At 44.6% G+C, this 27,202-nt stretch overlaps 1 protein-coding gene across 1 annotated transcript in view; it reads right to left on the reverse strand.

Annotated features, from left to right (window-relative positions):
• The window catches only part of KIF6 (kinesin family member 6), a 795,359-nt gene that overhangs the window by 150,897 nt on the left and 617,260 nt on the right, over positions 1–27,202 (reverse strand). The window contains exon 15 of the mRNA XM_030195774.1: positions 22,856–22,911. Coding sequence (XP_030051634.1) covers positions 22,856–22,911 — 56 coding nt within the window. The remainder of the gene's footprint in view (positions 1–22,855; positions 22,912–27,202) is intronic.

Genomic DNA, 27,202 nt, shown 5'->3' on the forward strand with positions numbered 1-27,202 from the left:
ATATTATTCTGCCGTTGTATCGTTCCATGGTGCGACCGCACCTCGAGTACTGTGTTCAATTCTGGTCGCCGCACCTCAAAAAAGACGTGGAGGGGCACAATTGAATGAAAACATCTATCGCCATGGGCGTTTATCTCCGAGAACGGGTCCGTGAAGGGGCGGACCGAACCATATTTTTGAAAAAAATAGACGTCCACGTTTTATTCGACAATTTGTGAGCTGGGCGTTTTTGTTTTTCAGTGATAATGGAAAATGAAAGCGCCCAGCTCAAAAACGAATAAATGCAAGGCATTTGTTCGTGGGAGGGGCCAGGAGTCGTAGTGCACTGGTCCCCCTCACATGCCAGGACACCAACCGGGCACCCTAGGGGGCACTTTTACAAAAACAAAAAAAAAAGGTAAAAGAGCTCCCAGGTGCATAGCACCCTTCCCTTGTGTGTTGAGCCCCCCAAATCCCCCTCAAAACCCACTGCCCACAAGTCTACACCATTACTATAGCCCTAAGGGGTGAAGGGGGGCACCTACATGTGGGTACAGTGGGTTTGGGGGGGTTGGACGACTAAGCATTAAGCAGCACAATTGTAACAGGTAGGGGGGGAAGGGCCTGGGTCCACCTGCCTGAAGTCCACTGCACCCCCTAACAACTGCTCAAGGGACCTGCATACTGCTGCCAAGGAGGTGGGTATGACATTTGAGGGTGAAAATAAAAAGTTGTGAAACATCATTTTTTGTGGTGGGAGGGGGTTAGTGACCACTGGGGGAGTCAGGGGAGGTCATCCCCGATTCCATCTGGTGGTAATCTGGTCATTTAGGGCACTTTTTGGGGCCTTATTCGTGAAAAAACAGGGTCCAGGAAAAGTGCCCTAAATTCTAGCTACAAACGCATACTTTTTTTCCATTATCGGCAAAAGGCGCCCATCTCTGTTCGGGTGATAACCACGCCCCAGTCCCGCCTTCACCACGCCTCCAACACGCCCCCGTCAACTTTGTACGCTTCCGCGATGGAGTGCAGTTGAAAACGTCCAAGTTCGGCTTTCGATTATACCGCGTTATTCGTTTTTGGGAGATAAACGCCTATCTCCTGATTTAGGTCGCAATATAGGCATTTTTGTCTTTCGATTATAAGCTGGATAGTGGAATTGGAAAAGGTGCAGAGAAGGGCGACAAAGATGATACAGGGGATGGCACGGCTTCCCTATCAGGGTAGGCTGAAGAGGCTGGGGCTCTTCAGCTTGGAGAAAAGGCGGCTGAGGGGAGATATGATAGAGGTCTATAAGATAACGAGTGGAATGGAACGGGTCGATGTGGAGCGTCTGTTTACGCTTTCCAAAAATACTAGGACAAGGGGGTATGCGATGAAGCTGCAGTGTGGTAAATTTAAAACGAATCGGAGGAAAATTTTCTTCTCAATGCGTAGTTAAACTCTGGAATTCGCTGCTGGAAAAGGTGGTTAAGGCGGACTTTAAAAAAGGGTTGGATGGCTTCCTGGAGGAAAAAGCCATAGAATGTTATTGAATGTATGAGGGAATACAGTATTTCTAGGATGGGCGGGACAAATTGCTTGTTCTTTTGGCCGCTGTCGGTGACAGGGTGCAGGGCTCGATGGACCCTTGGTCTGTCCCAGCATGGCAATGCTTATGTACTTATGTACATATACAGGACCACACAAATAGCATTCAACGTCGGTGGTGGACATTAACAGCATTGCCCACCGCCATGTCAGGGGGACCAGTGTGGGTAGTGGGTTTTGGGAGGATTGAGTATTGGGGGATTATATTTACAGGTAGATGTGCCCATTCAATTGTTTTAGGGAAACATTCTCTCTCAAAATGTGGCTGTTCTTAAGCCTTGATCTACTGGTGGAAAATGAAGAAAACCAACATATTTCAATGAGGGAAAAAGCTGATGCTTTCCACAAATGTTTGTTCACAACTTTGTTTTACTGCCGAGCAAACGGAAAATTTTGAAACACATGATTGAAGTTAGTTCCAAGTCATTTCAGTTAATAAATTTATATTAATAGTAGGAATTGTAATTAAAGGGAAAAGACAATTAAAATGAGGTTTGCCTTTCCTGCTCAGAAATACATATTTGTGCTGCATAGTTGAATTCGGTTCTATAAGCTCTCCTCTCTTCATACCCCACCCAAAAAATGTCCTTTAGGAATTGTAACTAAATTAAAAATATAATTAAAAAGAGATTAGCCTTTTTCAAATTTGGGAATAGCTTAATGGTTAAAGCAGCAGACTGAGACTTTGGAAAGACAGGGTTCATATCCCACTGCAGATCCTTGAGAACTTGGGCAAATCACTTAACCCCCCACTGAGTCAGGTACAAATTATGGGTTAATATTAAAAGCAATTTAAGTGGACATGCGAGGTTCCTGCCTGCTTAAATCACTTGGGATTGGCTGTCGATTTTCAGCGGCACTTAACTAGGCAGTGCAACTACGTTATTGGCACTAATTGGCCATTTTGGAACCTTCCGAAATCCCCTCCCTTCTCCTCCCTATCACCCCTCAGAACATCAACAAACTCCCCCAGGATCCCCCTCCCTCCTTCCCACTCCCATGGAACATCAACAAACCTCCCTTCCAAATCCCTCCTCCCTCCCCTCCCTCAGAATATCAACAAACCTTCTCCCCCAGGATCTCCCTGGGCCTACCTGTCCGATCTCTGGTGATCTAGAAAAGAATGGGCAGGAACGATGCCCACTCATTCCTGCCTGTTGCAGCTGCCCCTTCAAAATGGCCGCCACGACCTTTAGCAGCAGTCTCGCAGTGGAGTCCAATGTGCGGCCCACTTGAGACTTTTAGCAAAAACATTTTTTATCTAATTAGATTGCACACATGATTTCAAAGCATTGTGACGTATTTGGTGGAGATTAAGTCATAATTTAGCAAGAGATTAAGAGATTTTGATGAATATTAATTATGTTATAGCAGGCTAACATATTCATTTGGCCCGCACACATATGGATTTCTTTTTGTGCAGTCGACTGTTGGAAAAACTTGGATGCCCCTGACCTTTGGAATTATAAAAAAGAACATGATTTTATCTTGTTTCTCTTCTAGAAATTATGCCAACACAAAACAGTATTTTTCTCACTTTTTTTGATTCAATTTTTATAGCTTGCCAATATATAAAATCACTTCTCCAGTCCTGATTTGTTGCTAATATCATCTCTTTCCTCCCTGGCACTGAATTGTAACAGCAGCCAATAATTTCACATTGTGTTAGCAGATGCTTAGCTTTATATTTATGTATGATTTATTGTACTAGTAATAAAATTTGGTCTCTGACTTTAAGAGAGCAGATCCAGGAGCTACATTAATAAAGATTTCTTAAAGGGAAGGTTGGTGGTTACACAGAGAGAGGCATAATCGAAAGGGGCGCCCAAGTTTTCATGAGGACGTCCTTGCAAAGGGGCGGGGAAACCCGTATTATAGATACAAGATGGGTGTCCATCTTTCATTTCGATAATACGGTCGGGGACACCCAAATCTTGACATTTAGGTCGTCATTAGAGATGGTCATCCTTAGACTTGGTCGTTTCTGATTTTCGGCGATAATGGAAACGACGCCCATTTCAGAAACGACCAAATGCAAGCCCTTTGGTCGTGGGAAGAGCCAGCATTCGTAGTGCACTGGTCCCCCTGACATGCCAGGACACCAACTGGGCACCCTAGGGGGCACTGCAGTGGACTTCAGAAAAAGCTCCCAGGTACATAGCTCCCTTACCTTGTGTGCTGAGCCCCCCAAAACCCACTACCGACAACTGTAAACCACTACCATAGCCCTTAAGGGTGAAGGGGGCACCTAGATGTGGGTACAGTGGGTTTCTGGTGAGGTCTGAAGGGCTCACATTTACTACCACAAGTGTAACTGATGGGGGGGGGGGGGGGGGGGGGATGGGCCTGGGTTCGCCTGCCTGAAGTGCACTGCACCCACTAAAACTGCTCCAGGGACCTGCATACTGCTGTCATGGAGCTGGGTATGATATTTGAGGCTGGCAAAGACACTGGCAAAAAATATTTAAAAACATTTTTTTGAGGGTGGGAGGGGATTAGTGACCAATGGGGGAGTAAAGGGAGGTCATCCCTGATTCCCTCTGGTGGTCATCTGGTCAGTTCGGGCACCTTTTTGTGCCTTGGTTGTAAGAAAAACAGGACCAGGTAAAGTCGTCCAAGTGTTCATCAGGGATGCCCTTTTTTTCCCATTATGGGTCAAGATGCCCATGTGTTAGGCACGCCCAAGTCCCGCCTTCGCTACGCCTCCAACATGCACCCGGGAACTTTGGTTGTCCCCGCGACGGAAAGCAGTTGGGGACGCCCAAAATCGGCTTTCCATTATACCGATTTGGGTGACCCTGTGAGAAGGACGCCCATCTTGCGATTTGTGTCAAAAGATGGGCATCCTTCTCTTTCGAAAATAAGCTTGAGAGTGACTTTTCAGGGGAGAAACTAAAGGCAAAAGAGTAACAGATAGCCTAAGATAAGCATGGAGCATCCCAGTTGTGAGGAAGTAAGGGAAAGCCAGAGACCAACTAAGGTGTATGGTAGTATACCAATAGTGAAATTGTGCAGACTGAACTGGCTTAATGGTGTAGACTAGACGAATCTAATGGCCATTGTCTACTATTATATTCTGTGGGGCCGATATTCAGCTGGTGGCAGACAGTGTTTTTTGTTATGCAAATGCCAAACAATGTTCATAGTTAAGCACACGAATTTAGGACTGCTTAGTTGTGTGCATACACTGAGGCTCCTCCTCAGTGTCACTGTCTGTACTGCCCCTGACCTGCCCATTTTTAAATGGCTGGTCAGAGTCAATATTCAGCAGCACTGCTTGGTTGTGCCACTAAATATTGGTGGTTGGGTAGCCATGAGCGATTTAAACAGGCAGGTAGGTTTCTAATGCAGTAAAAAAGACTACATTATTGGACCAATATTCAAAAGAAGTTATAAATCTACTTGTGGCTGGTAAACATACAACTTCGTCATTTGTGTATTTTCAAAACTGAAATGAATAATATCGGACCGCGTTTGGAAAGGGCAAAAAAATTATACTTTTGGGATTGAATTCTATATATGATGCAGAAAATATCAGCACCAATAAAAGCGCTATTCTATAAGCCACACTTAAAATTAGGTGCGGTTTACAGAATAGCGCTTATGCTTGGGAATTGTGCCTAACTTTAGGCGCAGCAGTTTGCACAAACTGAAATGTGGTGCAAATTTATTTATTTATTTATTTCAGATCATTTATACCCCGCCTTTTGCCGCAGTGTTGCAGCCCCAAATGTCTTCCCTTATTCAATAACAACGCATGTAAATACTAAGAACAACCCCCTTCCGTCCGTGACCCTCCCATTTCCGTGCCCTCCTTTTATTACCCGCATGTAAATTCCAATTACTGCTAATAATTGCTTGTTAAAATGTCAATTATTGGTGCTCTAGAGCTCATTATTTAATTAAAGTGCATGCACAATTATTGGTGACCTTTATAGAATTAGGCGGTTGGCTGGTGACAATATTTAGTCAATAAACAATGCGACAAGGCGACAGCCGTGGCCAGAAGGATGCTAGGCTACGTAGAGAGGGGCATAACCAGCAGAAGAAAGGAGGTGTTGATGCCCCTCTTCAAGTTGTTGGTGAGGCCCCACTTGGAGTACTGTGTTCTGTTTTGGAGGCCGTATCTTGCTAAAGATGGAAAAAGACTGGAAGCGGTGCAAAGAAAAGCTACGAAAATGGTATGGGATTTGCGTTGCAAACTGTATGAGGAGAGACTTTGCTGACCTGAACACGTACACCTTGGAGGAAAGGAGAAACAGGGGTAATATGATACAGATGCTTAAATATTTGAAAGGTATTAATCCGCAAACGAACCTTTTCCGGAGACGGGAAGGCGGTAGAACTAGAAGACATGAATTGAGGTTGAAGGGGGGCAGACTCAGGACTAATGTCAGGAAGTATTTTTTCACGGAGAGGGTGGTGGATATGTGGAATGCCCTCCCGTGGGAGGTGGTGGAGATGAAAACGGTAATGGAATTCAAACATGCGAGGAATAAACACAAAAGAATCAGGTTTAGAAGAATGGTTCAGTGGAATCTTAGTGGAGATTGGGTGGCGACGCCAATAATTTGGAAACAAAACGGGAGCTGGGCAGACTTCTACGGTCTACGCCCTGATCGTGACTGAATAGATAGGGCTGGGCTGGAGTGTAAATTTTAAGGGGCTTCGATGTTAGCTTCAGAACTTAGTACAAGAACAGTACTGGGCAGACTTCTACGGTCTGTGCCCTGAGAAAGGCAAGGACAAATCAAACTCGGGTATACATATAAAGTATCACATACCATGTAAAATGAGTTTATCTTGTTGGGCAGACTGGATGGACCGTACAGGTCTTTATCTGTCATCATTTACTAAGTTACTATGTTAATGTATATATTTACTTAAGACAGGGTAAATACTCCCTACATGGGGAAAGCAGTGCTGAATATACAGATTTGAGTTAAACACCGTTGTCAGTGTTTAGCTTCTTTTGATCACCAAGCCGGTTGAAAATTGTGCTCTATATCTTTCTCTAGTAGGGAAGTAGACATGCATTATTAACTAATCCAGATAAGACTGCTGGGCACGATGGTACAGTATGAAAGGACTTCAAATCAATGCTCAAAGCCCACCTCTTCAATGTCGCCTTCGGCACCTAATCACTACACCTCTTCTCAGGAAAACTTAACTACCCCAACTTGATATTTTGTCCTTTAGATTGTAAGCTCTTCCGAGCAGGGACAATGCTTAATTGTTAATTTGTACAGCGCTGCGTAACCTTAGTAGCGCTCTAGAAATGTTAAGTAGTAGTAGTAGTAAGTCTGACAGCAGAGCTGCTAAGGTGTGATCCCAGCACAAGGGATGTAAATCAGTGAGATGTAATAATGTGCAGGTGATCATTCTCTTTACAAATCCAAATCCCAGGTAAAAGTGTTGTAACAATGGTTAAAATTGGTATGCTTATAGAAATTGCAGCTTTTTTCACAAGGATAATTCTCATATTTTTGCTTCTACAGGAGTAATAATAATTCCAATATCACAACATCTCTGAGGCTAGTCTCAAAAGTCTTGAGAACTTTGAGTTGTAAAATCACACACAGCTGCTGAGTTTCAGAAATGAATCTGAGATGCTTCAGTGTCCCTCTGTTCCCTTGCTTTCAAACAGTATTTGAGTAAAGACCAAATATTTTGCAGATAACTTCAGACATATTGCAGTTATAATAGCATGCCTTCAGAGAGCTATCCAAAACAAACACATTTGAAATATATTGTTTGCTCTTCAGCATGCCAAACTAATAGGCTAAGGAATTAATGAACAGGAATGTGAAGATTTTCAGCCATCCTGATTTGCTGAAACTCTTTGTTGAAAGTGCCAGCACTTTTAAAGATCCCTGGTTTATTCCAAAGCATTTTGAAGGGTTTGGAAACGACCTGAATATTCAGGCACTGAGCCAGGACAGCCTGAAATATTCCACAGGGTGGAAGTTCTAAGACAGCATAAGGTGAGGGGCTGGAGAAAAGGTCGTATTCTTTTGGCCAAGGGTGTTGTGTTGCAAAGCTGAAAAGAGATGGAAAAACAAATACTAGCCACAAACAGAATGTTCTTCAGATGAACTGAAACAAGGGGAATAAACAATACTAGGGACTGGATAAAACTTCCCAGGGTTGATATTCAATGCAATTTAACCTGCCAGAAATGGCTCCCAGCCGATTAAAGGCTAAATGGTAATTTTCAGTGACACTTAACCGGTTAGCACTGAACTCAAAACCAGATATTAAAGGGGAGGTTCCAAGGGCAGAGTCAGAACTTGGCAGGTTAAGTGCTGATACTCAGAACTTAACTGGCAAGGTTAACGCATAAATAGGATTGTATAAAAGTCTGTCCTATCTTTATGCAGCAACCCATAGCCAGTTAAGTACTGAATATTGTACTTAGGGGTCATTTTACCAAGCTGTGGTAAAAAGTACCCTGTGGTAGCAACAGGGGCTTTTTTTGCTACTCATCAGGGCCCTTTTTACTGCAGTGGGTATAAAGTCCCTAAAAAAGACATGGCCATGCGGTAAGATTATTCTTACCGAGTGGCCATACGGGGAGGGGGGGGGGGGGAGCATGTACCACCACCCATTGGGGTGGCGGTAAGGGCTCCAGCTCAGGAGTGACTGAGAACTGGAACTCAGGAGCAACTGAAGACTGGAACTCAGGAACAGTAAAAACTAGACCTCAGGAGCAGTGAAGACTGGAACTCAGGAACAGAGAAGGCTGGAATTCAGGGACGGCAAATTCTAGAACTCAGGAACAGTGAAGGCTGGAACTTAGGAACAGTGAACACTGGAACTGAGGAACAGTAAAAACTAGACCTCAGGACCAGTGAAGACTGGAACTCAGGAACAGAGAAGGCTGGAATTCAGGGACGGCAAATACTAGAACTCAGGAACAGTGACGGCTGTAACTCAGGAACAGATGAGACTGGAACTCAGGAACAGTAAAAACTAGACCTCAGGAGCAGTGAAGACTGGAATTCAGGAACAGAGAAGGCTGGAATTCAGGGACGGCAAATACTAGAACTCAGGAACAGTGAAGGTTGGAACTCAGGACAGTGAACACTGGAACTCAGGAAAAGTGAAGACTGAAACTCAGGAACAGAGAAGGCTGGAACTCAGGTACCACAAAGACTAGACCTCAGGAACAGTGAAGACTGGACCTCAGGAATAGTGAAGACTGAAACTTAGGAACAGAGAAGGCTGGAACTCAGGTACCACAAAGACTAGACCTCAGGAACAGTGAAGACTGAAACATTTTTTGAGGGGGTAAGCAAACATGTGGACAATGGGGAGCCGGTTGATATTGTATATCTGGATTTTCAGAAGGCGTTTGACAAAGTGCCGCACGAAAGACTCCTGAAGAAATTGCAGAGCCATGGAATCAGAGGTAGGGTATTATTATGGATTAAGAACTGGTTGAAAGATAGGAAGCAGAGAGTAGGATTGCGTGGCCAGTATTCTCAGTGGAGGAGGGTAGTTAGTGGGGTCCCGCAGGGGTCTGTGCTGGGTCCGTTGCTTTTTAATGTATTTATAAATGACCTAGAGATGGGAATAACTAGTGAGGTAATTAAATTCGCCGATGACACAAAATTATTCAGGGTCGTCAAGTCGCAGGAGGAATGTGAACGATTACAGGAGGACCTTGCGAGACTGGGAGAATGGGCGTGCAAGTGGCAGATGAAGTTCAATGTTGACAAGTGCAAAGTGATGCATGTGGGTAAGAGGAACCAGAATTATAGCTACGTCTTGCAAGGTTCCGCGTTAGGAGTTACGGATCAAGAAAGGGATCTGGGTGTCGTCGTCGATGATACGCTGAAACCTTCTGCTCAGTGTGCTGCTGCGGCTAGGAAAGCGAATAGAATGTTGGGTGTTATTAGGAAGGGTATGGAGTCCAGGTGTGCGGATGTTATAATGCCGTTGTATCGCTCCATGGTGCGACCGCACCTGGAGTATTGTGTTCAGTACTGGTCTCCGTATCTCAAAAAAGATATAGTAGAATTGGAAAAGGTACAGCGAAGGGCGACGAAAATGATAGTGGGGATGGGACGACTTTCCTATGAAGAGAGGCTGAGAAGGCTAGGGCTTTTCAGCTTGGAGAAGAGACGGCTGAGGGGAGATATGATAGAAGTGTATAAAATAATGAGTGGAATGGATCGGGTGGATGTGAAGCGACTGTTCACGCTATCCAAAAATACTAGGACTAGAGGGCATGAGTTGAAGCTACAGTGTGGTAAATTTAAAACGAATCGGAGAAAATTTTTCTTCACCCAACGTGTAATTAGACTCTGGAATTCGTTGCCGGAGAACGTGGTACGGGCGGTTAGCTTGACGGAGTTTAAAAAGGGGTTAGATAGATTCCTAAAGGACAAGTCCATAGACCGCTATTAAATGGACTTGGAAAAATTCCGCATTTTTAGGTATAACTTGTCTGGAATGTTTTTACGTTTGGGGAGCGTGCCAGGTGCCCTTGACCTGGATTGGCCACTGTCGGTGACAGGATGCTGGGCTAGATGGACCTTTGGTCTTTCCCAGTATGGCACTACTTATGTACTTATGTACTTATGTACTTAAGGCTGGAACTCAGGTACAGTGAAGACTGGAACTCAGGAACAGCTGCTGAGGAATACAGTGACTTAAAGTGAAGGCATCCAGGAAATGCAGAGGGCTCCCTTATATACCACAGGGCAGGAAGTCATGCTCCCATTGCAGGAATTCCTCAACATGTTGCTGCCTGGATAAATGACGGTTCTTTGGTGCGCGCATGGAGTTTAAAAAAATGTTTGGATGACGTCCTAAAGGAAAAATCCATAGACCATTATTAAAATGGACTTGGGGAAAATCCACTGCTTATTTCTAGAATAAGCACCATAAAATATATTGTACTGTTTTGGCAGCTTGGCAAGTACTTGTGACCTGGATTGTCCACTGTTGGAAACAGGATGCTGGGCTTGATGGACTGTATGTACTTATGTACTTGTGAGGAGCCCCGGAAATGTGGACGCTGCCAGTGGCTGTCAATCGCCCGGACACCAAGGCCCCATCGAATCGGGTAAGGGTCATGGTGGAGCTGTGACAGAAGTTTTTTTAAGGAAAAAACTAAACTAAACTAAGTCCTCTCTACTAAGATAATAAAAAAAATAAAGCAAGAGCAATATAAAATTAGTCTAAACAGGGGCTTCCCTTAACTGGTATTTGTGTTATAATGGCAGATAAAGACCTGCATGGTCCATCCAATCTGCTCAACAGTCACACTCATTATCAAAGCATTATTGAACCAACAATCCAATATTATTATTATTACAAGATTTTAAGTTCCACTATACGATGTCTTCCCTTCCCTCACTGAGATATACAGGACCCGCACTCATATGATATGAATGTGGTATAAATATGCATACTTGCTCCTGATCCATCCATACCATTTTCAGGGCTCAGACCATTAAATATAAGTCTGCCCTCAATGTCCATGTCAGATGAGAAATATGATCTGATTCTCCTCAGCTTCCAAAGAAACCTGAAGGATTTTTTCACTACTGAGGAAACCTGAGACTTGAAAGTGAGGTGACTGTCAATTAATACACCCAGTACCCTAAGCGTAGTGTCTACTACTACTACTATAAATCACTTCTATAGCACTACCAGTAGGGGTAGAATGCTTTGTCAATGGTAAAATTATTAGATACGGTACAGTCAAAGGGTTTGGTTAAGATAAGAAATGTAGTCTTCTCTATATTTAACTTAAATTTAAATTCAGAAGCCCGAGATTCCAACAAATCAAGACCAAGCCTAATCTCATGGACAATTTCTGGATGACCAGTCTTGAAAGGGATACAGATTGTGACATCTTCCGCAAGAATGAATGGAGCCATCATAACATTGAACAGGATTGGAGATAGCAGTGAGCCCTGTGGCACCCCACAGTCAGGAGACCAGGATGGTGAGAGAGAACCTGACAACTTCACCTGATACGATCTAGATTTTAGGAAGCTGTGGAACCATTGGTGAACCTTCTCACACAGTCCGAATTGATACAACAGGCCTAAAAGCAACTCATGATCAATGAGGTCAAAGGTGACATATCGAATTGCACAGAAGTCAACACTATTATTTACTTCCTTCCTTTTCCTTCCAACTCCAACAGCCTCCTGTGGTTTTTAAGACCAATGAGTGCTCCAAGCTTCAGTCTGGTGTTCCAGCTACCTATCTGGGCATTCCAAGCCTCATTTTGGTGCTTCAACTGCCTCTCCCCACACATTCAAAGCCTCATTCTGGTGCTTCAATTGCCTCTCTCTGTACGTTTCAAGCCTCATTCTGGTGCTCCAGTTGCCTCTATCAGTGCATTCCAAGCCTCATTCTGGAGTCACCAGCGATTTTGATTACATTCCTGTGGGACTTCCATGGCAACTTCTTCCATACCCAGGGGAATCCAATGGTATCTTCTTCCATACCCAGGGGAACCCCCATCTTCCATACCTGCAGGAATCCTGCGGGTTCTGTGGGATTCCTGCAGTCCCCATTCCTGTGCAGCTCTCTAGACAGGACACTATCTTAATCTGCTTTCAGTAATTCTTGAGTCTAAGCATCCTCTAAATTGTCTTTATCATTAATACAGTTCATAGGAGCTTACTGCTGAAAATCCTCAAATACTGTTGCACTAATTCATAAAGAAACAGCAAAAAATAAATAGCTAGGACAGATTTTATTTATTATTTATTAGGATTTATTTACCGCCTTTTTGGAGGAATTGACTCAAAGCGGTGTACAGTAAGAATAGATCAAACATGAGCAATGGGCAATTACAGCAGTAAAAATATTCAAAAACAATACAAAGTATTTCATGGTATACAACTTACAATGTCAACACAATACCTAATAGAGCATTATAATTGATAGTGAAGGGTAAAGCAAAGAAGTAACATATAAGTAGGTAAGAAAGTAGGAAGAGTTAGAAAGTAAGGTGATTGATTTAAAGAAAGTTGCACATGAGGTCAGAGAGATGGTTAAATATTATCACAGCTTGGGTAGGAGTGGATAAACATGTCCTGCTGCAGTATGTGCAGCATGAGTCACTCCTTGTGTGTGTGAGTGAGACTAACAAGTTAGTTACTTCTTCCTTTAAAGGCCTGGTTGAAGAGCCAAACTTTCACCTGCTTCTGAAGTACAGATAGTCTTGTGTTAAGCACAGCCTTTCAGGTATGCATTCCAGAGTGTGGGGGCTACTCCGGAGAAGGCTCGCTTGCAGGCATCACATCGTGTAATGTCTTTTGGAGACAGTGTGGTTAGTGAAAGTCCTTAGGAGGACCTTAGTGTCCTTGGCAGTGTGTGGAGGATCATCCTATTTTTCAGGTATTCAGGGCCATTTCCTTTCAGGGCCTTGAAGATCAGACATAGCGTTTTAAATTTAGCCTTGTATTGTACTAGTAGCCAGTGAGGTTTTTGCAAAAATGGTGTGATGTGGTCACGTCACTTGCAACCTTCTAGTTGCTGCATTCTGAATCAACTGGAGCTGGTGCAGACCCTTGGTAGTCAGACCATTGTATAGTGCATTGCAGTAATCCAGAATTGATGATATCATTGCATGCACAACTGGGATAAGATTTACCTTCTTGATGTAAGGAGAGAGGCAGCGTAGCTGTCACAAATAGTAGAAGCAGCTCTTGAAGGTTGCTTGGATTTGGGGAATCAGAGTAAGTGTTGAATCTAACTGTATTCCAATATTCCAGATTTGTGATTTGAGGGGGAGTTTGTACTTCCCAAAAGGGATTTTGATGTCAGGTATGTATCCACTTGTGTTAGGGACCCAGAGAAGATCAGTTTTACTTGGGTTCAGGCAATGTTTGTTGTGTTTAGTCCGTTCTTGAATTGATATTAGACAGGTAATCAGTTTATTCAAGGCTGTAGGTAAGTCAGGTTCAATGGGTATGAGTAGCTGCACATCATCCGTATAGATGTAGAACTGAGAGTCCATTGACCGAATCAGCTCAGCTAGTGGCTTGAGGTAGATATTGAACAGAATAGGTGACAGTATCGATCCTTGTGGTACCCCACAGGTCAGTGTCCATGGTGGTGATGAATTGTTGCCAAACATTATGGATTGTTGCCTGTCTGATAGATAGGATCTAAACCAGGCAAGTACTGTTCCATTGATACCTGTTTCTGTCAGTCATGCTAGCATGATATCATGATCCACAGTGTCAAAGGCTGCAAAGAAGTCAAGCAGTACTAACATCAAGGCAAATCCCTTGTCTTAGTTTCTGTGAAGATCATCTAGTAGGAATACGAGGACCGTTTCTTTTCTGATGTTTTTCCCATTACCTCTGTGGTGAATACTTTCACAGTAATAGTGTGAAACATAGTAAACATAGTAGATGACGGCAGAAAAAGACCTGCATGGTCCATCCAGTCTGCCCAAGAAGATAAATTCATATGTGCTACTTTTTTATTTGTACTGTCCTCTTCAGTACACAGACCGTATAAGTCTGGCCAGCCCTATCCCCGCCTCCCAACCACCAGCTTTGGCACAGACCCTATAAGTCTGCCCAGCACTATCCCTGCCTCCCACCACCGGCTCTGGCACAGACCGTATAAGTCTGCCCAGCACTATCCCCGTCGCCCAACCACCAGCCCCGGCACAGACCGTATAAATCTGCCCAGCACTAGTCCCGCCTCCCAACCACCAGCCCTAGCACAGACCGTATAAATCTGCCCAGCACTAGTCCCGCCTCCCAACCACCAGCCCTAGCACAGACCGTATAAGTCTGCCCAGCACTATCCCTGCCTCCCACCACCAGCCCCGGCACAGACCGTATAAGTCTGCCCAGCACTATCCCCGTCGCCCAACCACCAGCCCCGGCACAGACCGTATAAGTCTGCCCAGCACTATCCCCGTCACCCAACCACCAGCCCCGGCACAGACCGTATAAGTCTGCCCAGCACTAGTCCCGCCTCCCAACCACCAGCCCTAGCACAGACTGTATAAGTCTGCCCAGCACTAGCCCCGCCTCCCAACCACCAGCTCTACCACCCATTCTAGGCTAAGCTCCTGAGAATCCCTTTCTTCTGCACAGGATTCCTTTATGTTTATCCCACGCATGTTTGAATTCCATTACCATTTTCATCTCCACCACCTCCCGCGGGAGGGCATTCCAAGCATCCACCACCCTCTCCGTGAAAAAATACTTCCTGACATTCTTCTTGAGTCTGCCCCCCTTCAATCTCATTTCATGCCCTCTCGTTCTACTGCCTTCCCATCTCTGGAAAAGGGTTGTTTGCGGATTAATACCTTTCAAATTTTTGAACGTCTGTATCATATCACCCCTGTTTCTTTTTTCCTCCAGGGTATACATGTTCAGGTCCGCAAGTCTCTCCTCATACGTCTTGTAACGCAAATCCCATACCATCCTCGTAGCTTTTCTTTGCACCGCTTCAATTCTTTTTACATCCTTAGCAAGATACGGCCTCCAAAACTGAACACAATACTCCAGGTGGGGCCTCACCAACGACTTGTACAGGGGCATCAACACCTCTTTTCTTCTGCTGGTCACACCTCTCTCTATACAGCCTAGTAACCTTCTAGCTACGGCCACTGCCTTGTCACACTGTTTCATCGCCTTCAGATCCTCAGATACTATGACCCCAAGATCCCTCTCCCCATCCGTACCTAGCAGACTCTCACCGTCTAACACATACGCCTCTCTTGGATGTCTACTCCCTAAGTGCATCACTTTGCATTTCTTCGCATTGAATTTTAATTGCCAAACCTTAGACCATTCTTCTAGCTTTTTCAGATCCTTTTTCATGTTTTCCACTCCCTCCGGGGTGTCCACTGTGTTACAAATCTTAGTATCATCCGCAAATAGGCAAACTTTACCTTCTAACCCTTCGGCAATGTCACTCACAAATATATTGAACAGAATCGGCCCCAGCACCGATCCCTGAGGCACTCCACTACTCACCTTTCCCTCCTCCGAGCGAACTCCATTCACCACTACCCTCTGGCGCCTGTCCGTCAACCAGTTCCTAATCCAGTTCACCACTTTGGGTCCTATCTTCAGCCCATCCAGTTTATTTAAGAGCCTCCTGTGGGGAACCGTGTCATAAGCCTTGCTGAAATCTAAGTAGATTACGTCTATAGCACGTCCACGGTTCAATTCTCCGGTCACCCAATCAAAGAATTCAATGAGATTCGTTTGGCACGATTTCCCTTTGGTAAAACCATGTTGTCTCGAATCTTGCAACTTATTGGTTTCCAGGAAATTCACTATCCTTTCCTTCAGCATCGCTTCAATTACTTTTCCAATAATCGAAGTGAGGCTTACCAGCCTGTAGTTTCCAGCTTCTTCCCTATCACCACTTTTGTGAAGAGGGACCACCTCCGCCGTTCTCCAATCCCTCAGAACCTCTCCCATTTCTAAGGATTTATTAAACAAATCTTTAAGAGGACCCGCCAGAACCTCTCTGAGCTCCCTCAATATCCTGGGGTGGATCCCATCCGGTCCCATGGCTTTGTTCACCTTTAGTTTTTCTAGCTGTTCATACACACTCTCTTCCGTGAACGGTGCTATATCCACTCCATTCTCAAATGAACTTTTGCCAGTCCATCGTGGTCCTTCTCCCGGATTTTCTTCAGTAAAAACAGAACAAAAGTATCTATTTAACAAATTTGCCTTTTCTTCATCATTTTCTACATAGCGGTTTGCAGTATCTTTTAGTCTCACAATTCCCTTTTTAGTCATTCTCCTTTCACTAATATACCTGAAGAAATTTTTGTCACCCCTCCTTACCTTTCTAGGCATTTGTTCTTCCGCTTGTGCTTTCGCCAGACGTACCTCTCTCTTGGCTTCTTTCAGTTTCCTCCGGTATTCCTCCCTGTGTTCCTCGTCGAGTTTTTTTGTATTTCTGGAACGCGAACTCTTTAGCCTTTATTTTCTCAGCCACTTGCTTGAAGAACCATAGCGGTTTCCTTTTTCTCTGTGGTTATTGTTTTAGTCCACTTTAAAGGAAATAAATAGAAATAAAACAAAAACCAAAGGGCCCTGTTTACAAAGGCACGCTAGTGTTTTTAGCACATGCTAAAAATTATGAGACGCTAACTGTGTAGACGCCCATAGGAATATTATGGGCATCTACACAGGTTAGTGCGCACTAAAAATGCTAACATGCCATTGTATACAGGGCCCAAAGATTGGCCAAAAAAAGGTATCATCTTATTTTCCTAACTTAATACGTTTTTTGACTAGCCTTCAAAGGCCAGAATCTTCTTCAATCTGACCTGATGCAGGAGGTTCTGCCTTTGAAGACTTGTCAAAAAACAAGTTAGGAAAATAAAGTGATACCTTTTTTAATTGGACTTTCTTCTGTTTTATTTCCACTTATTAACATTAATAAATGCAACCAGCAAAACAGGACAAAAAGCTCTAATAATAACAGGGGACCTGTTTCAAATTACGGAACCTCACAATGTTTTAATGAAAACAATATAACAAAGAGACGGGGAAGAACGCTCCAGCTTAAGGCCACAGATAATTCTGGTAATTTTTTCTCAGGACGACAGCAGCTTTACATGGCACCTTTATGATGCTATGTCTAAGAATGCACAGTGAGGGTCAAGCCACATGTGACATGATCTAAGTGTGTGAATCAGCTTAAATTGCTTTGGTCTGCTTGAAAATGTGTTGTGATAAACAAATTGCACAGCTGGCCTTGGAAGTAACTGGGAGAGCTATAGTAAAGGAGAGCTGGAGTTCGAAACTCTCCACTCAATCTGGAGTAATCAAGAAGGCATTATTACTATTACTATTATTTAATATAGGGTTGTCCAACCTCAGTCCTCATGGGCTGCAATCTAGTTGGGTTTTCAGGCTTTCCCCAGTGAATATGCATGAGATCTATTTACATGAACTGTCTCCACTGTATGCAGATAGCTCTCAAATCCTGAATACCCGACCTGGTGAGGGCTGAGGTTGGACACCCCTAATTTAATATATTTACAATCTGTCCGCACCAGTACAAAATCAACAGGTAATTTTCATGCATAGATACACTACATTTCAAAGAGAAGTTTTTCCTTCCATGTCCACAAAGGTTCCCAGTGGTTTTAAGTGCTGTACCAGGTGCAATTGGACAATTTCTGGGAAAGACACCCATTCTTGGTATCTTCAGTGTCTCGGGCCCGACTACAGCCCCACTAACTGTGTTCTCTGCTTTCGTATGAAGAAGAGGATCCTGGTTTCCAGAGAGGCTCAACGAGAGAGGATTTTTGGAGCCAAGTCCGGATCCTTGATGTCAGTATCGGTATAGAGATCGGAGGCGTCGGCATCAATGTCGAGCATCGCACTGGCATTGGCTGCTTCTGTAAGCATGGCTGCTGTTAGACCCTTGGACACTGGGAGCAGTAAACCATTGAGTGGGTCTCCACCTGCCTTGAAGCCTCCTGCTGTGCACGGTCACCAGTACCATCCATTGTCAGACTTGAGCCCGTGACGTGTGGATTCGATGTCGTCCTCACTGGCACTGAGGAGCCTCGATGACAAGCTTTGGATGAAGGTCAAGAAACATCGATCACCTTCGACGTAAGGTGACAGGAGCTCCAGGGCATTGAAGGATTCGGCATCTGAGAAGTGTCAGCGCCAGGAGGACTGCTCCCCCTCCATACAGGAGGTGCCAATGTGTCAGTCTCCCAGCAGCCAAGACCAGGCTCCTGTATTGACCCCATCAGTTTTGCAACCTGTGCCTCCACCAACACCCCAGCCTTTCCCGGTGTTGGCCCGCATATCCGGTCCTTGCTCCCTGAGCTGGTGGATGGCCTTCTGCAATGGTGTGCATTGGTATTAGGGTGCTTGCACCTACCCTGCTTCCCGCTGTGGCCCCGCTTGGCCCTCAGCTTGCAATGTGGCCTCCAACACTGACACCTAAGCCGGCACTCCCTCAATGTCGGAGGAGGAAGCTTTGCCAGAGTCGAGGCGGGTACCAACTTATTGACATCGTTCTCGAGGACATGGCTCCTCCACATTGAGGCAGGTTCTTTCTCGACACTCCCACTAGGAGGTATTGTCTGACACAAAAGAGGAGCACTCATGGGATTCAGAGGAGGATTCAAGGTAGTTTTCTTTAGATGAGTCCTATGGAATTCTCTATGAACCCTCCCCTCCACCTGAAAGGAGAAACTCTACTCTGGAGAGCCTTTCATTCCCTTCTTTTGTCAAGGAAATTGCTGTAGCCATTCTATTTCTTTTGAAGGTGGAGGACGAGCCCAGGGCCAAGATGCTCAAGGACTACACATGTCCTCCTAGGGAGGCTGTGACCGTCCCTCTCCACGAAGTACTCCAGGAATTGGGAGTCCCCTCTGTCGGTCCCAGTCATGCCCATGAAGATCGATACCATGCACCAGATCCACAGTACACCTGGTTTTGATAAGCCTCAGTTGCCTCACAATTCTCAAAAGAGCCAGGAGTTCCAGGGATTATTCCTCGGCAACCCCAGGTACAGAAGCTAGAACCCTGGATTCTTTTGGGAGAAAGATGTTCCAGGCTTCAATGTTCATCTCCTGAATACAATCCTACCAGCTCTTCACGAGTGTCTACTCGCAAAACTTGGTGCGCAAGTTGTCAGGCCTGACTGAGATGTTCCCTCTAGAGCAGGCCGAGTCACTTCACCAGTTGGTCAAGCAGCAGAAGGCATATCAAAAGCTCTTGGCCAGGGGCACTTATGACACTTTTGACATGGCATCCAGGATCTCAGCCCAGAGTATAGCAATGAGCAGACTCTCATGGGTGTGTATTTCTGACTTGTAACATTCTGTTCAGAAGAGGTTGGTGGATGCCTCATGCTGGGGGGATAACCTTTTTGAAGAGAAGGTTGAGGAGGTCACAGACCAAATCAAAAACCATATTGATAACATCTCTTCTCTCTCCCACTGGGCGCCTTCTGCATCTACCTCCTCAGCTAGGAGGATATTTGGCAAGCCAAGGAGGAGTCCCTATTACTATCAGAGGCGTAAGTACAACACCTCGGCTCACCAGCATGCTCAGGCTCAACTCCAGCATGCTCCCCAAGCAAAGCAAGAGATGAGCTTTAGACTGGCTCCAGCAGAGCATAGCCGTAGTAAAAGTGTCTGTCCCAACCAACTTGCCGGTTGGGGGGAGGCTGACATTTTTTCAAGAAAGATGGCCCCTTGTAACCTCCAACTGGTGGGTTCTTCAAATAGTCCATTTCGAATACGCACTCAATTTGCATACAAAACCTCCAAATTGTCCACCGAGAGCTCATTCGTTCAGCTCTCAGCACAGGCAAGTATTTGTAGAGGAACTCTCAGCCCTTCTGAAGGCCCATGCGGTCGAGCCCGTTCCACGAGGGAAGGAAGGGCAGGGATTCTATTCCAGGTACTTCCTTGTGCAAAAGAAAACTGGGGGAATGCGTCCCATTTTAGACCTAAAGGCCCTGAACAAATTCCTAGTCCAAGATTGTTTCCCTGGGCACCCTTCTCACAATGATTCAGGAAAACGATTGCTCTCTGGACTTAAAGGAGGCATATTCTCATGTGGAATAAAAATCACAGCATGCTGTAGCATTTCTAGAAAGAAAAACCAGCACCGAACCAACAAGCCCTAGCCGTTACATGGGTTTCTATAGTTACAGAAAACATATGATAAGAATGGGGTTGGGTGCTGCAGAGCCATTCAGCTCATGAAGACTGTTAGGCCAGGCACAGATTTTTCTTTCTGCAGATGCTGACTTTATTCGGCAGAGGAGCAATAAGGTAAGGGGGATGTCAGGAGAAGTGCAGATCTCAGCAGCAGTGGCGGGGCTGGGGGGGTGGGGAGGGAGGAGAGGGAGGAGAGAGGAAGGATGAAACTCTTCTTCCTTCCCTCACCCAAAGATTGCTTGTGGCTGCACTATTCTAAGGCATAATGTGTCTCTAATTACTGTATATAATAGCTCAACATGTAACCTGGACATTGCATGGGCATGACCTATACATACAGTGCTGAATCCTTAGATCTTCCTGCATCATTGGAAATCTGTGAATATTCAGAGCAAGAGCAAGATTCAAGTTCAGGACTGAAGCCAAAGGCATAATTTGAGAATCAACAGTGGGTTTTATTTATTTATTTATTTGTTACATTTGTATCCCACATTTTCCCACCTATTTGTAGGCTCAATGTGGTTTACATAGTACCAGAGAGGCCTTTGCAGGCTCCGGTGTGAACAAATACAGGGTGATGTTGTGGTAAGATCAAGTTCATGTGGCACAGCCACATTAGGGCATCGGAGAACGGAAGAGTTGTGTTATGTCCATTACGTGCTTTAGTTTGGTTGTGTTGCAGAGATTAGGCATTTAAGTTGGATCGTTTCAAAAGCTTGGCACTGTAGCCTGAACCTTGATTCATACAGTGTTGCCCAAGTTACTTTGTAAAGGCAATATATTACATTTACTATTTACTTGTTTAATAAAAGTAATAAGTTGAGTTACTGTGAAAAGAAATATATTACAGATACTAGTTACTTGTAACTTTGTAAATGTAATATATTACAGTTACTAGTTGCTGGTTTATTAAAAGTAATAAATTAAGTTACTATAATATATAAAGTAATAGACATTACCCTGCGACAACAATTGGCATTAATTAGAATTTATGCACACGTATATTCTATAATGTGATGCGCATAAATTCTACGTCACTTGGAGGGGCATAATCAAAAGGGGTGCCCAAGGTTTCATGAGGATGTCCTTGCAGGACGTCCCGGCAAAGGGGCGGGGAAACCCGTATTATAGAAGAAAGATGGGTGTCCATCTTTCGTTTCGATAATATGGTCAAGGATGCCCAAATCTTAACATTTAGGTTGTCCCTAGAGACGGACGTCCTTAGACTTGGTCGTTTCTGATTTTCAGCGATAATGGAAACTAAGGACGCCTATCTCAGAAACGACCAAATGCAAGCCCTTTGGTCATGGGAGGAGCCAGCATTCATAGTGCACTGGTCCCCCTCACATGCCAGGAAACCAACCGGGCACCCTAGGGGGCATTGCAGTGTACTTCAGAAAAAGCTCTCAGGTACATAGCTCCCTTACCTTGTGTGCTGAGCCCCCCAACCCCCCCAAAACCCACTACCCACAATTGTACACCACTACCATAGCCCTTATGGGTAAAGGGGGGCACCTAGATGTGGGTACAGTGGGTTTCTGGTGGGTTTTGAAGGGCTCACATTTACGACCACAAGTATAACAGGTAGGGGGGGTTGGGCCTGGGTCCGCCTGCCTGAAGTGCACTGCACCCACTAAAACTGCTCCAGGGACCTGCATACTGCTGTCATGGAGCTGAGTATGATATTTGAGGCTGGGATAGAGGTTGGCAAAAAATATTTAAAATATTTTTTTGAGGGTGGGAGGTGGTCATCTGGTCAGTTCGAGCACCTTTTTGTGGCTTGGTCATAAGAATAAAAGGACCAGGTAAAGTCATCCAAGTGTTCATCAGGGATGCCCTTTTTTTCCATTATGGGTCGAGGACGCCCATGTGTTAGGCACACCGAAGTCCCGCCTTTGCTACGCCTCTGACATGCCTCCGGGAACTTTGGTCATCCCTGCGACGGAAAGCAGTTGGGGACGCCCAGAATTCGCTTTCGATTATTCCGATTTGGGCGACCCTGGGAGAAGGACACCCATCTTCCGATTTGTGTCGAAAGATCGGCGTCTTTCTCTTTCGAAAATAAGCCTGATAGTTGAACAGGGGGTGCAGAATGGGCGTATCATGGGCGTTTCTACAGTCTATGTGCATTGTTTTAGAATACACCTGGTCCATGCCTAATTTAGGCTTTGACATTTATACCAAGTTTTACTTGGTGTAGTTGCCCGCGACTAAGTTTAGTCGCATGGATGTGCATATTTTGTTTCAGCACTGATTTTTTAGGCGTGATATATAGAATCTAGTCCTATATTACTTGTTAGTGGAAAAAGTAATGATTAGAGTTATCACATTACATTTGCACAACAGCAATCATTACAATTACATGTTACTTTTAAAAGTAATATATTACTGCCCAACACTGTCTGAAGGTCTCCAAAGTGACTAGAATTGCCCGATGGTCACATTTTATGAATGCTCAGGTAAAGTTCTATGTACAATGGTTCATGAGCTCACATGCATGGTAGATGTGAATGTGTACATTCTAGGTATTTTCTATGACGTGAAAAACTTTGCGAATGCAGGCCTGGAAGAGGAAGAAGCAACAGAATTGGGTAAAGCAATTTGCTGGAGAGTACTCACTGATTTTATTTCTTGCCTCGTTCACTTTTTCTCCCAGGAGTTTAGCTTCAGAAAACCTAGTACAAAGAATATAATAAATTAACTCCTTCTGAAATTAGGTACTCCGATCAAACTGATGTCTAAATAAATCTATACCTTCTATCTAATTGTAATATTTCAAAAACAACACAGCAAGTAATAATTAGCAGTATAGTAACAGATGTAACTCGATGTCAGTTCTGAAACTGTGGCAACTTTTCAACTGAACGTAGACAGGAGCAACTATGGACTGCTGCTGTGCAACACCGAGAGGGAAACTAGTGCAGACAGGATGGGAGTTGCAAAGTAGGCATTAGATCCAGCAACTCAGTAACTGAGTACAGAGACAGTAGCAGCTGCCCTCAGCAGCAGCTAACGTGGAGCTGGGATTGGGGCTGGCATGCCAAAAGGAGTGTGGGATGTGACATGAGTTGGTAGTTTAATTTAATTTAATCCAGAAATTTATATTCTAAGGATAACAACAAATTCAAACATTTCCAAGCTTTATAATACCAATATCATAATATATTAGTATACCTAGCATTAAGACAGAAAACTTCACATATCCAACTGTCTTTTCCTTGTAACAATGGAATTCGAGGACAAAGGTCTTATAAAAGATATCAATACATTTCAGAGATTAACTAAATGATGTTCAATAATAAACTCCATAACACTTTCTTAACAGCCCATGGCAATAAGTGGTTTGTAAGCCGCTCACAGCTGTGGGCTGAACTAACCCTGGATATTCAATGTGGGCATGTGTGCTGACCCAGAAGTTAACCAGGGACCGGCTGATATTCAGATTGCTTCCTGGTTAACATGATGCATAAAGTTAAGACAACCTTTTTGCTATCTGCTAACCAGCTATGATGTGGTTCTGCTGAAATTCTGCTCCCATACCACCCTTAACCTAGGGACCTTTTTACTAAATGTTCAGTGCACGGCAACAGCTTTGCCACGTGCCAATCTAGAACTACCACTGGGCTACTGCAGGAGCCCAGCGGTAGTTCCCACCCCCAGCGTGCGCCATTTCCGGTGCTATAAAAAATTTCTATTTTTGTAGCGTCGGTGCTTACCTGGCAGTAATCCTCGATGGGTGGCAGTAAGTGCTGTCCCCGAAACGGCACCGTGGCAAGTAGTTCACTTACGGCATGGCCATTTCTTTTCCAGCAACAAATGACAACCTTTTACCCACTGCAGTCAAAGGCAGCCTCAGCGCGCGCCAAAAACACATACTTTAAGGCAGGGGCGTATCTGAGGTTTGGAGGTAGGGGGGGCAGGGGCTAGAGTGAGGGGGCACATTATAGCCCCCCCCGGCCGCCGCCCCCACCCTACCGCCGTTAACCCTCCCCCTACCGCCGTTAACCCTCCCCTGCCTACCGCCGTCAACCCTTTCCCCGCCTACCGCCATCACCTACCCCCGAGGTCCACTTCCTCCTGCCGGTTTTTAGAAATATTACTTCAGCTGGTGGTGGACCCCAACCCCCGCCAGCCCAGCCGAGGTCTTTTTTGAGTTCTTCATCCTCGTGCTCTGAAAGCTGCATCCCTTCCAGTTGGACGAAGTCTGACGTAGCAGCACGTTGACGTCCTGCACGTACAACGTGCTGCGACGTCAGACTCCGTCCAACTGGAAGGGATGCAGCTTTCAGAGCACGAAGATGAAGAACTCAATCAAGACCTCGGCTGGGCTGGCGGGGGTTGGGGTCCCCCGCTAGCTGAAGTAATATTTTTAAAAACCGGCAGGAGGAAGTAGACCTCGGGGGTAGGTGACGGCGGTAGGCGGGGAAAGGGTTGACGGTGGTAGGCGGGGGAGGGTTAACGGCGGTAGGGGGGTCCAGGCCCCTGTGGCCCCACGCAGATACGCCCCTGCTTTAAGGCAGCTTAGTAAAAGGACCCCTTAAGGAACTGCCAGTTAATGGAGATATTCAGCAGCACTACCTGGTTAAGTGCCTTTGAATATCGGCAGCTGGCCTAACCGGGCATGAACCTCTCCTGCCCAGTTAAATCTCTTTCAATATCAGGCCCCAAGTTTTTTTTAGAATTTTCTGAACAACCCATGTATAAGTAATTCTATCATTTTTTTGGAGAGTCGTGCAAAGAGATATTTACTTCTTGCTAACTGCGAGTTCTGTGCTTTGCTGAGATTTATCAGAATGGTGAGCACTGTGCAAGGTGACTTGGAAAAAGCTGTCCCACGGGGTGAATTGGGAACACTTCTATGGTTCACATTATCTAGAAATAGCTCTTTGAAAGGAAAAAGAGAAGTTAGAGCTGATGAGCATTGTACGCTTCTGCTGATATTTTGTGAGTAATTGTTTCTTAAGAAATGCAATCATAGTAACTTTCAGGAATTATTACTATTACTCTCAGGAATTAAAGTTGAAATGGCTTGAGTTGGTGCATGTTGAGAAAGAGCGGAAGAATGAATTTATATTTGTAGAGCTGGAACAACTCCAAGCCAAGTTGGCATTTGAATCAGAGGAGGGTGACAGGCTAAGGACGCACTTGGTAGAGGTGCAAAAACAGCATACTCATTATTTACAGATACAATAGGAGAATAATTCAAAGTTAGAATCTCAATAGATAGTAAAATCTGGAATAGGAATATTGGAATGGTTTTCTGCATTCCTTCCGTAAAAGAAAACACAAACAGCTCCTGTTTTGGGTTAGTAATATTCTCTTAACAATAAATGTAAATACAAAACATTACTTCCCTGAAATCATGTGACTGCACATAGGAAGTCACAGGGCGTAACAAAAGACTGTGCCTAAGAAATTCACTTTGTACATTCTATACAGTTATGGTTAGAACAATACAGGCTTATTCAGGGATAAAAATGAATGTTTCTTAAGCAAGGAATTTCATTAAGTCTTTTAGCTTTTACTTCAAAATAGAAAAAACAAGTAATTCTGCTCACCACATCTCAAAAAACATATAGTGGCATTAGAAAAGGTACAGAGAAGGGCGACGAAAATGATAAAGGGGATGGGACGACTTTCCTATGAGGAAAGTCTAATGTGGCTAGGGCTCTTCAGCGTGGAGAAGAGACGGCTGAGGGGAGATATGATAAAGGTCTATAAAATAATGAGTGGAGTGGAACGGGTAGATGTGAATTGCTTGTTTACTCTTTCCAAAAATACTAGGACTAGGGGGCATGCAACGAAGCTACAAAGTAGTAAATTTAAAATGAATCGGAGAAAATATTTCTTCACTCAACGTGTAATTAAACTCTGGAATTCATTGCCGGAGAACGTGGTGAAGGCGGTTAGCTTGGCAGAGTTTAAACAGTGGTTAGACGGTTTCCTAAAGGACAAGTCAATAAACCGCTACTAAATGGGAAAAATCCACAATTCCAGGAATAACATGTATAGAATGTTTGTACGTTTGGGAAGCTTGCCAGGTGCCCTTGGCCTGGATTGGCCGCTGTCGTGGACAGGATGCTGGGCTCGATGGACCCTTGGTCTTTTCCCAGTGTGGCGTTACTTATGTACTTATGGATGCCCTTCTCCTTCAAAAATAAGCAGGATAGTAACATAGTAGATGATGGCAGAGAAAGACCTGTACGGTCCATCCAGTCTGCCCAACAAGATAAACTCATATGTACTACTTTATGTGTTATACCTGACCTTGATTTGTATCTGCCATTTTCAGGGCACAGACCGTAGAAGTCTGCCCAGCACTAGCCCCGCCTCCCACCACCGGCTCTGCCACCCAATCTCTGCTAAGCTTCCGAGGATCCATTCCTTCTAACAGGATTCCTTTATGTTTATCCCATGCATTTTTGAATTCTGTTACCGTTTTCATCTCCACCACTTCCCACAAGAGGGCATTCCAAGTATCCACCACTCTCTCTGTGAAAAAATACTTCCTGACATTTTTCTTGAGTCTGCCCCCCTTCAAACTCATTTCATGTCCTCTAGTTCTACCGCCTTCCCATCTACAAAAAAGGTTTGTTTGCGGAATAATACCTTTCAAATATTTGAACGTCTGTATCATATCACCCTGTTTCTCCTTTCCTCCAGAGTATACATGTTCATGTCAGCAAGTCTCTCCTCATACGTCTTGTAAAGCAAATACCATACCATTTTTGTAGCTTTTCTTTGCACCGCATCAATTCTTTTTACATCCTTAGCAAGATACGGCCTCAAAAACTGAACACAATACTCCAGGTGGGGACTCACCAACAACTTATACAGGGGCATCAACACCCCCTTTCTTCTGCTGGTCACACCTCTCTCTATACAGCCTAGCAACCTTCTAGTTACGGCCACCGCCTTTTCACACTGTTTCGTCGCCTTCAGATCCTCAGATACTATCACCCCAAG

Source organism: Microcaecilia unicolor, chromosome 3 (assembly GCF_901765095.1).
Source record: "Microcaecilia unicolor chromosome 3, aMicUni1.1, whole genome shotgun sequence".
Classification (NCBI taxonomy): Eukaryota; Metazoa; Chordata; class Amphibia; order Gymnophiona; family Siphonopidae; genus Microcaecilia; species Microcaecilia unicolor.